This window comes from Staurois parvus, unplaced genomic scaffold, assembly GCF_062004578.1.
Source record: "Staurois parvus isolate SC_StPar_1 unplaced genomic scaffold, SC_StPar_1.0 ptg000948l, whole genome shotgun sequence".
Classification (NCBI taxonomy): domain Eukaryota; kingdom Metazoa; phylum Chordata; class Amphibia; order Anura; family Ranidae; genus Staurois; species Staurois parvus.
The window spans coordinates 20,917-36,098 of NW_028318744.1; the positions used below are offsets into that span (position 1 = coordinate 20,917).

At 44.3% G+C, this 15,182-nt stretch overlaps 1 protein-coding gene across 1 annotated transcript in view; it reads right to left on the reverse strand.

Annotated features, from left to right (window-relative positions):
* Positions 1-5,464: 5,464 nt before the first annotated feature.
* Positions 5,465-15,182, reverse strand: part of LOC149441770 (high affinity immunoglobulin gamma Fc receptor I-like) — a 57,000-nt gene continuing 47,282 nt past the window's right edge. The window contains exons 5-6 of the mRNA XM_089656894.1: positions 9,668-9,943; positions 5,465-5,987 (exon numbers count right to left, since the gene is read on the reverse strand). Of these exons, the coding sequence (XP_089513020.1) occupies positions 5,896-5,987; positions 9,668-9,943 (368 nt within the window). The 3' untranslated portion in view covers positions 5,465-5,895. The remainder of the gene's footprint in view (positions 5,988-9,667; positions 9,944-15,182) is intronic.

Here is a 15,182-nt window from a genome sequence, read left to right on the forward strand (position 1 = left end):
CATGAGAGTCCCCTTTAGAGTCCACCCATACATGAAAGTCCCCATCAGAGCCCTCCGTAGATTAATCCCCTCTAAATTCCACCCATACAAGAAAGTCCCCCTTACATCAGAGTTCCCTTTAGAATCTCCGTGTACATGACAGCCCCCATCAGAACCCCCCTTATATCAGAATCCCCATCAATGTTGGTCCTTATATCAGAGTCCCCCCTTACATGAGGGTCCTCTTTAGAGTCTCCCAGTACATGAGTCCCCATCAGAATCCCCTTTAGAGTTCATCCATACAAGAGAGTCGCCATCACAGTCCCACCCATACATGAGACCCCATCAGAGTCCCACTTACATTGGAGTTCCCCCCCCCCTTCCAAGATGAGTCCCCTCTAGAAACCACCCCTACTAGAGAATCGCCATCAAAGTCTATCCATACATGAGTCCCCATTGGTTATCCTTTACATCAGAGTCCCCTTTAGAGTCTCCAAGTACATGTGAGTCCCCATCAGAGTTCTCTTTAGAGTCCATCCATACATGAAAGTCCCCATCAGAGCCTCCCGTAGAGTCCTCTTTAGAGTCTCCCAGTACATGAAAGTCCCCATCAGAGTCCCCTTTGCATCAGAGTTCCCTTTGGAGTCCCCCCCATAGGTGAGAGTCCCCATCACAATCCCCTATAGAGTCCACCCATACAAGAGAGGCGCCATCAAAGCCCACCCATACATGAGTTCCCATCAGAGTCCCCCGTACATGTGAGTTTCCCTTGGGTCCCCCCCCCAGGATGAGTCCCCTCTAGAGACCACCCCTACTAGAGAATCGCCATCAAAGTCTATCCATTCATGAGTCCCCGTTGGTTATCCCTTACATCAGAGTCCCCTTTAGAGTCTCCCAGTACATGAGAGTCCCCATCAGAATCCCCTCATACATGAAAAAGTCCCCATCAAAGTTTGTCCTCCTGTCAGAATCCCTCCTACAAGCTGGGCCTTGGCAGTGTCACATGGGTGGTGGGAGGAGAGAAGGCGTGTCTATTCCTATGCAAATACTGACTTACAGAAAGTCGATCTTTGCAGAGAATTTAGAGTTGCAGCGGGACTTGGAGGGACACGCATTGTGAAGGTAAATTGGGACACCAGAATATTCCTGCTACCTGCAATGGTAGTTTGCTCAGCATGACCTCCTTACCTTACCTACCAATCCACCAACCAGTAGAAGCTCTGCCATCCCACCGGGCAGCCTGGATTTTATGTTGCTTGTTTTAATGATCTTTGAATTGTTAGTTTGCAGACATATTTTTGTATATTTCTGGCGTGTGTGGTTTTTTTTTCAGTTACTCATGGTTGCAAGGTATGCTATTTTTCAAAGAAATATCTTTAACAGAGTGTTTTTATTTTGACGGCTTTTGTATTAAAAGGAAATACAATAAAATTTGATTTTGGTATTATTTTGTATTTGATTTGTGTTTATTGGTGAAGAAAAATTAACGGGGACAGTACAATGTATCCAAAGCAGGCCATAGATGGAAACTAAGGAGGTGGATGGGAGGAATTCTTCCATCGGGACTTTGTACCGATTGGCTGCAGTCCTTTAGGGAATATGAACCCTCTGGGAATTTGATCCGGAGCTCTCGAGGTTAAATGATACTTGGCCATTCTTGGTCTGCTCTCCAGTACTCCTTTAGGGAATATGAACCCTCAGGGATTTGATCCAGAGATCTTGATGTTCAGCAAGAGTTGGCCATTCTTGGTCTGCTCTCCAGTACCCCTTTAGGGAATATGAACCCTCAGGGAATTTGATCCGGAGCTCTCGAGGTTAAATGATACTTGGCCATTCTTGGTCTTCTTTCCAGTAGCTCTTTAGGGAATATGAACCCTCAGGGATTTGATCCAGAGATCTTCATGTTCAGCAAGAGTTGGCCATTCTTGGTCTGGTCTCCAGTACCCCTTTAGGGAATATGAAGCCTCAGGGATTTGATCCGGAGATCTTGATGTTCAACAAGAGTTTGCCATTCTTGGTCTTCTCTCCAGTAGCCCTTTAGGGATTATGAACCCTCAGGGATTTGATATGGAGATCTTGATGTTCAACAAGAGTTGGCCATTCTTGGTCTTCTTTCCAATAGCTCTTTAGGGAATATGAATCCTCAGGGGTGGATCCAAAGATCTCGATGTCCAACAAGAGTTGGCCATTCTTGGTCTTCTTTCCAGTAGCTCTTTAGGGAATATGAACCCTCAGGGATCTGATCTGGAGATCTTGATGTTCAACAAGAGTTTGCAATTCTTGGTCTTCCCTCCAGTACCCCTTTAGGGAATATGAAGCCTCAGGGATTTGATCCGGAGATCTTGATGTTCAACAAGAGTTGGCCATTCTTGGTCTGCTCTCCAGTACCCCTTTAGAGAATATGAACTCTCAGGGGTTTGATCCGGAGATCTTGATGTTCAACAAGAGTTGGCCATTCTTGGTCTGCTCTCCAGTACCCCTTTAGAGAATATGAACTCTCAGGGGTTTGATCCGGAGATCTTGATGTTCAACAAGAGTTTGCCATTCTTGGTCTTCTTTCCTGTAGCTCTTTAGGGAATATGAACCCTCAGGGATCTGATCTGGAGATCTTGATGTTCAACAAGAGTTGGCCATTCTTGGTCTGCTCTCCAGTACCCCTTTAGGGAATATGAACCCTCAGGGATTTGATCCAGAGATTTTGATGTTCAACAAGAGTTGGCCATTCTTGGTCTTCTTTCCAATAGCTCTTTAGGGAATATGAATCCTCAGGGGTTTGATCTTGATGTCCAACAAGAGTTGGCCATTCTTGGTCTTCTTTCCTGTAGCTCTTTAGGGAGTATGAACCCTCAGGAATCTGATCTGGAGATCTTGATGTTCAACAAGAGTTTGCCATTCTTGGTCTTCCCTCCAGTAGCCCTTTAGGGATTATGAAACCTCAGGGATTTGATCTGGAGATCATGATGTTCAACAAGAGTTTGGTTTTGGTCTTCTCTCCAGTAGCCCTTTAGGGATTATGCAGAGTGAGAAATGTGCACAGAACACGCTTTTCCTGCACTGCGTTTTGGTTTGAACCGGCCCTGGTACATGGTTATGCATGACATACATGGGTCGAATTCTGAATGAATTTCTTTAGAAAATCGGAAATTCAGTGCATTTCGTAATCCTATGCTGCCAACATTGATTTAGAAATTTGATCAACCAAGCCTTCAATTTCACCTCATATTGCTAAAGAAAATAGTTTTTTACAGCTCATTTTTTTTTATTAATATATTTCTTGCACAATGCTCCCATCATTGATTAGAAATTAGTTTGGTTTTTAAAAAAATTCCCAACATGGCCGATTTACACGAATTCGATGGCCTCAAGAAAACCGGCTGATGCTTCAGCCCCCTAATGGTGCAAATTTAAAACAAAAATGGCTACGATTTTCAAAGTAAATTTTATTCGAAATTCGACCCATGTATGGCCGGCTTTAAAGCAGAACTACAATGTATCTGAGCACCAAAAACGCTATTTAACCCCCCTGGCGATATTCCCGAGTGTAGCTCGGGGTAAATTTTCAGTACCACAAGCGGTAACCCCGAGCTACACTTGGGCTTACCATGCAGTGCTACTCCAGGATCCCTCGATCACTTACCTTGTCCTGCGCTCCCGCGATGTCCCTCCTGCAGTGTAATGTCCTCCGGCGGATGCCGGCATCCGTCTTCTGGGTTCCGTTCCCTGCGAGCGTCGGGACGTACGGGGGACGGAACTGGCTGGAAATTTGAAAATGACAAAAAGTGACATTCGCTCAATACTCTAAAATCTGATAGTATAACATTCCTGTATCAAACCATTTCACATACATTTTGTCCCGAGTGCTTTGTCCGGCGCCCTGACTGCATTTTTACCGTCCTTTCTGCCTGGAAACTGAGAAACGTCCATGGCGTCCAAAAAGCGTCCCTTTAGGTCAAAAGCGGTTTTAGACCGGCTAGAGAACAGCGATAGTAAATCAGAACCACTTGCAGAATTGAGTGATAATGATTCGTGGGGGAAATTCCTCATCAGACACTGAAAACGATTCTGCGACTTTGCTCAGCGATGTGCGAACTTGGCGCTCTATTTCAAATTTCAGTGTTTTTGGTTTGATTATAATATTGAATGAAATGTATTATTATTATTTTTTATGATTATTTATTAAATTATAATTTATGATTTCGTGTTTCAAGTTTTATCCTACCCGGGATTGTTTACTAGACTCTTGTTCGGACAGATTTCAGTGAGTTATTCCTAAAAATTACAGGCCTACAATAAAAAAAAAAAAAATACATATTTCCATGCAAAAAAAGGTACCGCTTTGAGCACAGAAATATGGACATAATTAGACCGCTAGGGAGGGTAATTCATTGTTACTATTCAAAGTAAACTCCCCCATCCATCCATGTCTCCAGGCTTTATTTTGCTAAGATATCACTTTGAAAAACACCCCCTCTAGCATTTCTGCAGTGGAGAATAAATTTAATGGAGAGCACTGTCTAATGCAGGGGTGGGCAAACTTTTTGACTTGAGGGCCGCAATGGGTTCATATATTGGACCCGGGGGCCGTACCAAGAGTAGATGAATGATGTGTATGTGTCATCCATAGTAAGTATAGTAATATTCCCCCATAGTAAGCATAGTAATTAATCCCCCATATAGTAATTAATCCCCCATATAGTAATTCATCCCCCATATAGTAATTAATCCCCCATATAGTAATTAATCCCCCATATAGTAATTCATCCCCCATAGTAATTCATCCCCCTTATAGTAATTCATCCCCCATATAGTAATTCATCCCCCATAGTAATTAATCCCCCATATAGTAATTCATCCCCCATATAGTAATTCATCCCCCATAGTAATTCATCCCCCATAGTAATTCATCCCCCATAGTAATTCATCCCTCATATAGTAATTCATCCCCCATATAGTAATTCATCCCCCATAGTAATTCATCCCCCATATAGTAATTCATCCCCCATAGTAATTCATCCCCCATATAGTAATTCATCCCCCATATAGTAATTCATCCCCCCTATAGTAATTCATCCCCCATATAGTAATTCATCCCCCCTATAGTAATTCATCCCCCCTATAGTAATTCATCCCCCCTATAGTAATTCATCCCCCATATAGTAATTCATCCCCCCTATTAATTCATCCCCCATATTAATTCAACCCTCATATAGTATTTCATCCCCCACAGTACTATTCCCCCCAAGTAGTAAGCCAAGTCCCCCCTGTGTCAATTTACTTACCTTTGCTCCCGCCGTGTTCCCGCGCCGTTCCGGTCTTCAGGGCGGACTGTGAGAGGAGCCTAGCTCCCCTCACGTTCGTCACGCTGCCCCGCCTACACACATTCTGACAGCCATCCTGACAGTATCGCGCTCCGCGGGCCGGATTAAAAGGTCCGCCGGGCCGTAGTTTGCCCATTGCTGGTCTAATGAATATACAAAGGCTAGACTGGTTTTTCTATTGGCATGGAGGCCTTTAATTGTAGTATAAATGTGAAATTTACAGAATACATAACGAAAGGCAGCAGCATTATGGGAAGAAAACTGGAGGATGAGCGATCCAGGATGATATCAGCGACATATACTCAGCAGAGCCCACAATCGGACGATCCAGTAGGTAGGCTCCGGATTTCATGGCATCTTTGGAGAGCTGGAATCTTCACTTACAGAAATATAAAAAAGGTAACTATCACAAAGAAATCATTAAAATAATTGCTTGGCCTTTATGTATCTGTAATCACTTTGCTACAACTTATTCATGCGGTTAAAAAAAAACTGTATATGGCAAAATGTTATTAATAAAAGCTTTGCAAAAAAAAATAATTTTTTTTAGGTGTCTTTTTTTAATGATTTGGTTGGCAATAGTTGTCCTTTAATACAATTAGGTGATAAAGATGAACATGAATGACGTTATCAATATACACTCAGCTACTGCCAGCCCAGCAATGTTCTCTATAAGCGCTGCCTTAGAACCTGAAGGAAAAAAAAAAAAAAAAAAAAAAGCTTATTTATACACGGTATAATGTATAGTGATATTAAAAACATAAACAAACTTGCTATACTTACCTGCAGCCCAGATCCTCTTCTCGGGTCCCCCCCGCCAGTGCTCCTGGCTCCTCCCCCCCTGCCAAGTGCCCCTACAGCAAGCTGCTTGTTATGGGGGCACCCAAGCAGGCTCACTCCCGAGCTGCTGCCCTGTGTGTCCATTCACACACAGAGCTGCGGCTCGGCCCACCACACTCTCTCCTCATTGGCTCACTGGCTGTGATTGTCTGCCAATGGCTCTCACTGCTGTCTCACCCAATGAGGAGGGAGAGTCCCCGGAGAGCCAAGGCACTTATGCACACTGCTGGATAGAGATGGGGCTCAGGGAAGTATTAGGGGGGCTGGGGGATGCTCCTGCACACAGGTGTTTTACCTTCATGCATGAAAAGGTAAAAAAAAAAACAAAAACTTTCAGCTTTTACAACCACTTAAAATTATCCAAAAGGAGAAAAAAAAAAAAAATTAACTCCGTGCTTCTCACTGCTCTGTTGTCCCACATGATGACTTGTGTCAGTAAATACAGATCTGTTCAAGTAATGTCCTATATCACGATGCTGTGACTTTTTTCAGTTTCAATCATTTTTTTGTGAATTTTTTCATGAATGTTGATGGGGACAAGGGCCTCTTCCCACAACCCTGGCTGGTTGTCTGCGGGCGGGGGGCTTATCGGAATCTGGAAGCCCCCAGTGTCCACCCCATGTGAATGAGTATGGAGTACATGATACCGCTACCCATTTACCAAAAGAAAAGAAAAGAAAAAAAAGTGTAGTGTAAAAATGACAGGAGAGTCTTTGACAGGTCCTTTAATAACAAAAATGTTAAAATGCCTCCCGAAGTAGATCCAACGTCAATCACGTCATCAATTTTTTGGATCGGGCACCATAAACCCCAAAAAAAAAAACAAAAAAAAAAAAACACCCCACTCTGCTCTCAATGCTGGCTCCTGCTGTCTGACAGCTGCACCGTGATGACAGTTCTTAAATACTGTGATGTCACAAGGGGGCGGGGTGACGTCATCATGCACTGATTGGCCAAAGCCTATATGATAGGTGCATATAATTAGAATTTTTAGTGCAGGGTCCAATCCTGCACTCATCAGCAATAACTAGAGTCCCCATGCACACTTGACGTTATTACAGGGGCTGTTTTTTGGCTTTTTTTCTACAGCCAGTAAACCCCCCAGCATGTTATCCTAGGTGCCCATGCACACAGACTGGAATCAGCATTTTTTGGCTGAAAAAAAACAAAAACAAAAACAAAAGTGGGTTTTTTTAGCTGTAAAAACACTCCAACGCTGAAAAACACGGCAAAATGCAGTAAAACGCTGCAAATCGGAGTTCTTGGATTTTTTTGGACCCAAAAAAATATTTTTGGGTAAAAAAAAAAAAAAAGCAAACACGGGAAACTGCGAATGGATAAACGCTAAAAAAAAAAAAAAAAAAGCTGAAAAACTCACATTTTTAACATGACTTTACACAGCTAACGTTACCAAAACACCTCGTCTGTATGAGGGCTGAAGGGTTACGACTTGAAGGTACCACCAACTGTTTGCCCACAAAACACCCCACAATGCACAGTATCCACCCCCACACTATATAAGACAGAGGGAGGAGAATACTTTCTCCGAAAACAAACAAGTAAAGAATACTTAAAAAAAAAATAAGCAAAAAATACATTAAAAAAACAAATCTGGTATAGATCTGGGGGGGGACCCCACGCTGTTTTTAAATGGTTTTTAATGTCATTTAATAAAAAAAAAAAAAAAAAAAGTTTTGTACAGATTTGCAACTTTACAGGTAGTTTAACCACTTCAAGTCCAGACACTTTTACCCCCTTCCTGTCCAGGCCAATTTTCAGCTTTCAGTGTTGAATGACAATTGCACGGTCATGCAACACTGTACCCATATGAATTTTTTAGCATTTTGTTTGAGACAGATAAAACTTTATATTGGTGGTATTTATTATTTTTTTTTTTGCTATATAAATAAAAAAGTCCAAAAATTTTGAAAAAAGTGTTTTTCTTATACAATTTTGCAAATATATAATCATTCTTCACAAATCTTGGCCAAAATGTATTCAGTTATCTTTTTAGTAAAAATAAATAACCCAAATTTAGTTTAACCAAAAAATTATAATTTTTCAAAAAAATTGAGATTTTTTTTTTTTTTTTACACATACTGTCACCCATAGTGACACTTTACTACTTGTGAGGATGGAGGATTTATTTATTTTTTTTAACACTGATTGCTTTTACACCCATAAAGGCTGTAAAAGCAATCATTTCTCCTTCCCTCTGGCTGCATTCTTGCAGCCATTGAGAAATACTGTGTGAGCTGTGATTGGTCACAGCTTGTCACATGGTACAAGGCTGTTGTGAATAGCCTTGTACCATGTGACCTCTGTGATCATTCACAGATTTCACACGTAGTAAGCAATGATGTCACAAGTGACATCTTGCTTACTACTTTGCATGTGATCACTGATTGGCCAATCAGTGATCACATGACCGGGACCTCGTACAGAGGTCCCGTCCGACGATCGGTGTTTCACTGTGTCCGGAGGACACAGCGGGCATTGGATCGCTGTGCCGCGCACTCCTAGGGAACGTGCACAAGCAGGGAAGCGGGAGGACATTTATAAGTGGTCACCCGCTCCTACACTGCTCCTGTCCAGCCGTTTATGTACATGGGCCAGACGGGAGGTGGTTAAGGGGACCCCCCTTGATAGTTACAGGAATTTTTCAATTTTTTTTTTTTTTTTTTTTTTACTTTAAGCAATGAAATATGACTTTCCCTTTAAAAATGGTACTTTTTTAAAAAAAAAAAAAAGTTTCACCGATTCTTGTCCCTCAGGGGAGTACCCGAATTCCCACACCACTTTTATGGCCAATATCTTGCATATAAGCCTTCAAAATGGGCACTTTTGAATTTGCAAGTTCGAGTCCCATAGACTTGCATTAGGTTCGATGTCCGCAGTGAACTTTTGGTCCACTCGAATGTTCTACCGTGAACTGGGGGGGGTGTTCGACCCATCACTAGTGACTGTTAGTCATTGCTCTCCGGGCTGGAGAGTGGGTTTGAAAAGCTGACTCGGGCTCTAGGTTGCATGCCGAGAACTGGAGATAGCTGTCTATCAGGCAGGTGGGTCCTTCCAGAGCTTGGAGCTGCTCTATGATGCAAGGAGATAGTTGGCTATGGCCTTCTACAAGCTGACTGTAGGTCACAGGAGGACAAAAGCAAGAAAGCATTGGCCATACTTTGATATGTCAGGTACCCGTCCAGTTTTAGGATATGTCTGGGCCAGGGGCGGACAGACAACTCATGGGGCCCCCGGGCAATAGGAGATCATGGGGCCCCTGTGCCCTTGCCCAAACTCAAAAAAGCCTATGAAAAAGATACCAGGGGCATCTCATGGGGCCCCCTACTGACCCCAGGCCCTCGGGCAGCGCCCGAGTTTCCAAATGGTCAGTCCGCCCCTGGTCTGGGCTTAATTTCAAGTTCTGATTTAACTATTTTGTGCCAAACTTACAACATACAGAGCATGGAAAGTATCTCTGGTCACCATGTTCTTCTACTTTACACTATATACAGTTCTTGATATACACTTACTTTTTAGATATACTTCTCCGCTTTTCTTTGTCACACTGCTAGTTTTAGGTCTCGCCGCACAGGAATATTTCCCAGAACGCTTTGGTTTTCCGGCCAAAATTTGAAATCGATTAGCTGGGGTAAATACCTGAATGTTCTCTCCATCTTTGTAAAAACCATACCACAGTTCTGTTTTCAGTATGTATGTCGAGACATTTGTGTGACATGTTAGAGTCACATCATCTCTTCCTTTTGCTGGATTTGGGGTCACACTGATTACAGGGGCTGTGAACAGTTCTGAAACACAAACGTTATATGGTAAAGCATTGTTCTTTTACGAAGGAGGAACTAGAGCCATGAATGAATATGGCTGCCCACCATCTACATCTATAATTACAAACTATACTATATTGTCAAAAGTATTGGGCCCCCGGCCTTTCCACGCACGTGACTTTAATGGTGTCCCAGTCTTAGTCCGTAGGGTTCAATATTGAGTTGGCCCTGCCCTTTCCACGCACATGACCTGTAATGGCCCTCCAGTCTTAGTCTGTAGGGTTCAATATTGAGTTGGCGCCGCCCTTTGCAGCTATAACAGCTTCAACTCTTCTGGGAAGGCCGTCCACAAGGTTTAGGAGGGTGTCTATGGGAAGGTTGGACCATTCTTCCAGAAGCACATTTGTCAGGTCAGGCACTGATGTCGGGGGAAGAGGCCTGGCTCTCAGTCTCCGCTCTAATTCATCCCAAATGTGTTCTATGGGGTTGAGGTCAGGACTCTGTGCAGGCCAGTAAAGTTCCTCCACCCCAAACTGGCTTCTCCATGTCTTTATGGACCTTGCTTTGTGCACTGGTGCGCAGTCATGTTGGGGCCATCCCCAAACTCTTCCCACAAAGTTAGGAACATGAAATTGTCCAAAAGGTCTTGGTATGCTGACATTTTAAGATTTTCCTTCACCAAGCCCAGTCCCTGAAAAGCAACCCCATGCCATAATCCCCCCTCCACCAAACTTTACACTTGGCACAATGTAGTCAGGCAAGTACCGGTCTCCTGGCAACCGCCAAACCCAGACACGTCCATCGGATTGCCAGACAGAGACGCGTGATTGGTCACTCTAGAGAACACGTCTCCACTGCTCTAGAGTCCAGTGGCAGCGTGCTTTACACCACAGCATCCAACACTTTGCATTGCACTTGGCGATGTAAGGCTTGGGTGCAGCTGCTCGGCCATGGAAACCCATTCCATGAAGCTCTCTACACACTGTTGTTGGGCTCATCTGAAGGCCACACCAAGTTTGGAGGTCTTTAGCTATTGACTCTGCAGACAGTTGGCGACTTCTGCGCACTGTGCGCTTCAGGATGCGCTGACCCCGCCCTGTCATGTGACGTGGCCTACCACTTGGTGGCTGAGTTGCTGTTGTTCCCAGTTGCTTCCACTTTGTTATAATCCCACTAACAGTTGACCGTGGAATATTTAGTGGCCAGGAAATGTCACGGATGGACTTATTGCACAGGTGGCCACCTATCACGGGACCATGCTTGGAGTCACTGAGCTCCTGAGAGCGACCCATTCTTTCACCAATGTTTGTAGAAGCAGTCTGCATGCCTAGGGGCTTGATTGTATATACCTGTGGCCATGGAGGTGATTGGAACACCTGAATCACATGATTGGGAGGGCGGGGCCAATACTTTTGGCAATATAGTGTATATATGAAATCAAGGTTTTGAAACATTGACGCAAACGGATACAGTTATTTGCATTAGCCACTTGACCTCTTCATTACCAGTCCATTTTTTGCTGTTCAGCACTGCGCTTCTTTAACTGGCAATTGTGCAGTTATGCAATGCTGTACCCAAATGAAGTATATGTCATTTTTTTTTTCCCCACACAAGTAGAGCTTTCTTTTGGTGGTATATGATCACCACTGGGATTTTTAATTTTTTATTATATCAGTTATTGAACTAAGCCTTAATTGTAAATCATCTTTGGCAAATAACAAATCTTTGCCGTCTGGCCGATTGCTGAATCTAAAATACAACCTTTATTCAGATATATATAAAATGTATGCTAAGCTGTAATTAATGCCGATTGGAGTGGAATATACTGCCACAACAGTATGATACAAACTGTGGCAGATACAGTATCTCCCAGAAGTGAGTCCACCCCTCACATGTTTGTAAATATTTGATTCTCTCTTTTCATGTGACAACACTGAAGAAATGACACTTTGCTACAATGTGAAGTAGTCAGTGTACAGCTTGTATAACATGTAAATTTGCTGTCCCCTCAAAATAACTCAACACACAACCATTAATGTCTAAACCGCTGGCAACAAAAGTGAGTCCACCCCTAAGTGACAAGGTCCAAACTGGGCCCAATCAGCCATTTTCCCTCCCCGGTGTCATGCGACTCGTTAGTGTTACAAGGTCTCAAGTGTGAATGGGGAGCAGGTGTGTTAAATTTGGTGTTATCGCTCTCACTCTCTCATACTGGTCACTGGAAGTTCAACATGGCACCTCATGGCAAAAAACTCTGAGAATCAGAAAAAAAAAATTGTTGCTCTTCATAAAGATGGCCTAGGCCGGGTGTCGGCAACCCGCGGCTCCGGAGCCGCATGCGGCTCTTTTTCACCTTTCCTGCGGCTCTGGAGCACACTGCCCACCAGGTGACAGGCAATAGGGTCGGCAAGCCGCAGCTCTTTTAATGCAGATCTTCTGTGTGCCGGGCGCCCGCTGGCAAACATTGGCTGTCAGGATGTAGGCGGGGCAGCCCGGATGTAGGCGGGGCAGCGTGACGAACTCCTCTCCTCTCACAGTCCGCCCTGAAGACCAGAACGGCGCGGGAACCCAGCGAGAGGAACGCGCGGAGCAAAGGTAAGTGAATTCACACAATATGGGGAATGAATTACTATAGGGGGGATGAATTACTATAGGGGGGATGAATTACTATATGGGGATGAATTACTATATGGGGGATGAATTACTATATGGGGGATGAATTACTATAGGGGGGATGAATTACTATAGGGGGGATGAATTACTATGGGGGATGAATTACTATGGGGGATGAATTACTATATGGGGGATGTATTTTCAGTTTTAAAAATGTTTCTCTCAAAATAAATTTCAATCGTGCTTTTGGCGAGATTTGGCTCAGTCGAAAAAAAAGGTTGCCCACCACTGACCTAAGGCTATGATTGTGATTATGACGATACACTGTGGCCCTGATTAACCCTTTGCTTACTGGGCCCTTAAACCCCCTTCATGACCAGAGCCTTTTTTGCAACATATGCAGTGTCGGATTTGTTTTAAATGTTGCAATGGTTTTGCGGCTCCCAGTCTTTTTTTCCCTCTCGGAAACGGGTCCAAGTGGCTCTTTATGTCTTAAAGGTTGCAGACCCCTGGCCTAGGCTATAAGAAGACTGCCAAGACCCTGAAACTGAGCTGCAGCATGGTGGCCAAGGCCATACAATTTAACAGGACAGGTTCCTCTCAGAACAGGTCTCGCCATGGTCCACCAAAGAAGTTGAGTGCACGTGCTCAGCGTCATATCCAGAGGTTGTCTTTGGGAAATAGATGTATGAGTGCTGCCAGCATTGCTGCAGAGGGTGAAGGGGTGGGGGGTTAGCCTGTCAGTGCTCAGACCATATGCCACACACTGCATCAAATTGGTCTGCATGGCTGTCGTCCCAGAAGGAAGCCTCTTATAAAGATGATGGACAAGAAAGCCCGCAAACAGTTTGCTGAAGACAAGCAGACTAAGGACATGGATTACTGGAGCCATGTCCTGTGGTCTGATGACACCAAGATCAACTGATTTGGTTCAGATGGTGTCAAGCGTGTGTGGGAGCAACCAGGGGAGGAGTCCAAAGACAAGTGTGTCTTGTCTACAGTCAAGCATGGTGGTGGGAGTGTCATGGTCTGGGGCTGCATGAGTGCTGCCAACACTGGGGAGCTACAGTACATTGAGGGAACCATGAATGCCAACATATACTGTGACATACTGAAACAGAGCACAATTCCCTTCCTCCAGAGACAGAACCGTAGGGCAGTATTCCAACATGATAACGACCCCAAACATACCTCCAAGATGACCACTGCCTTGCTAAAGAAGCTGAGGGTAAAAGTGATGGACTGGCCAAGCATATCTCCAGACCTAAACCCTATTGAGCATCTGTGGGGCATCCTCAAATGGAAGGTGGAGGAGCGCAAGGTCTCTAACATCTACAAACACCCTCAAATGGAAGGCGGAGGAGTGCAAGGTCTCTAACATCCACCAGCTCCGTGATGTCATCATGGAGGAGTGGAAGAGGACTCCAGTGGCAACCTATGAAGCTCTGGTGACCTCCATGCCCAAGAGGGTTAAGTCAGTGCTTGAAAATAATGGTGACCACACAAAATATTGACACTTTGGGCCCAATTTGGACATTTTCACATTTAGGGGAGTACTCGCTTTTGTCCTTCCTCCTGATAGTGACCCCTCTCGTGATATAAAGATCTATAAAGAAGAATCCAGACCTCTTTCCTCCTGCTGGTGATCCCTCTGGTGATATAAAGATCTACACAGTATAGGGGAATCAGGACCTCCTTCCTCCTGTTGGTGGCCCCTCTATTGATAACTGAAGATCTATATAGAGGAATTAGGACCTCTTTCCTCCTGTTGGTGACCCCTGTAGTGATAGCTAAAAATCTATATAGTGGAATGAGGACTTCCTTCCTCCTGCTGGTGACCCCTCAAGTGATAACTAAAGATCTATATAGAGTTATCAGGACCTCCTTTACTTTTCTTCAAACTTTAGGAGGGCTTGACTATGGCCAGTTCGAGTCGAAATTTTCCTGTAAGGGGAAGTAAACAATGCCTCAGGAACAGTGAAAGGAACAGTGCCCCATCATTGGTGTCAATGGAAGGAATAGTATCCCATGGTTGGCATCAATGGGAGGAATTGTGCCCCATCATTGGTGTCAATAAAAGAAATGGTATCCCATGGTTGGCATCAGTGGGAAGAATAGTGCCTGTCAGGGCTCCAGGTATGACCAGAGGTGTGTGGACTGACACAGGGAAACGCAGGCTTCAGATATGGTATAAACAATATCATTTATTAAGACTAACAATACAAAACGCAGTGCAAAACTAAACATAAACACAGTGCAAACAAACCAAACCAAACCACCCACCGATAACACTACATACAATACAAAGAGTAGTCAGGCAGGCCGGGTCAGTAGCAAACGGGCAAACGGAGTACCAGGAACAGGCGGGAGAGTGGTCGGGGTCACAAGCTGGGTTCAGTAACTCACGGGCAGCGCGGTACAGAGGGTCGGGCAGAGAATGGTCAGGGTCACAAGCCAGGGATCAAGCAGGAGAAGTCAGCAGAGGTCAGGATCAGGCAGGGTCGGCAAAACAAGTCAGACAGGAACAGGAATACAGGATACAAGGTTCAGGGGCCCATGGAAAAACACACACCAAGGCCCTGACTGTGAGTCTGGCCATTCCTTAAATACAACCCCTGCAATCAGCTTCAGGTGTTTGGCTGATTGCAGG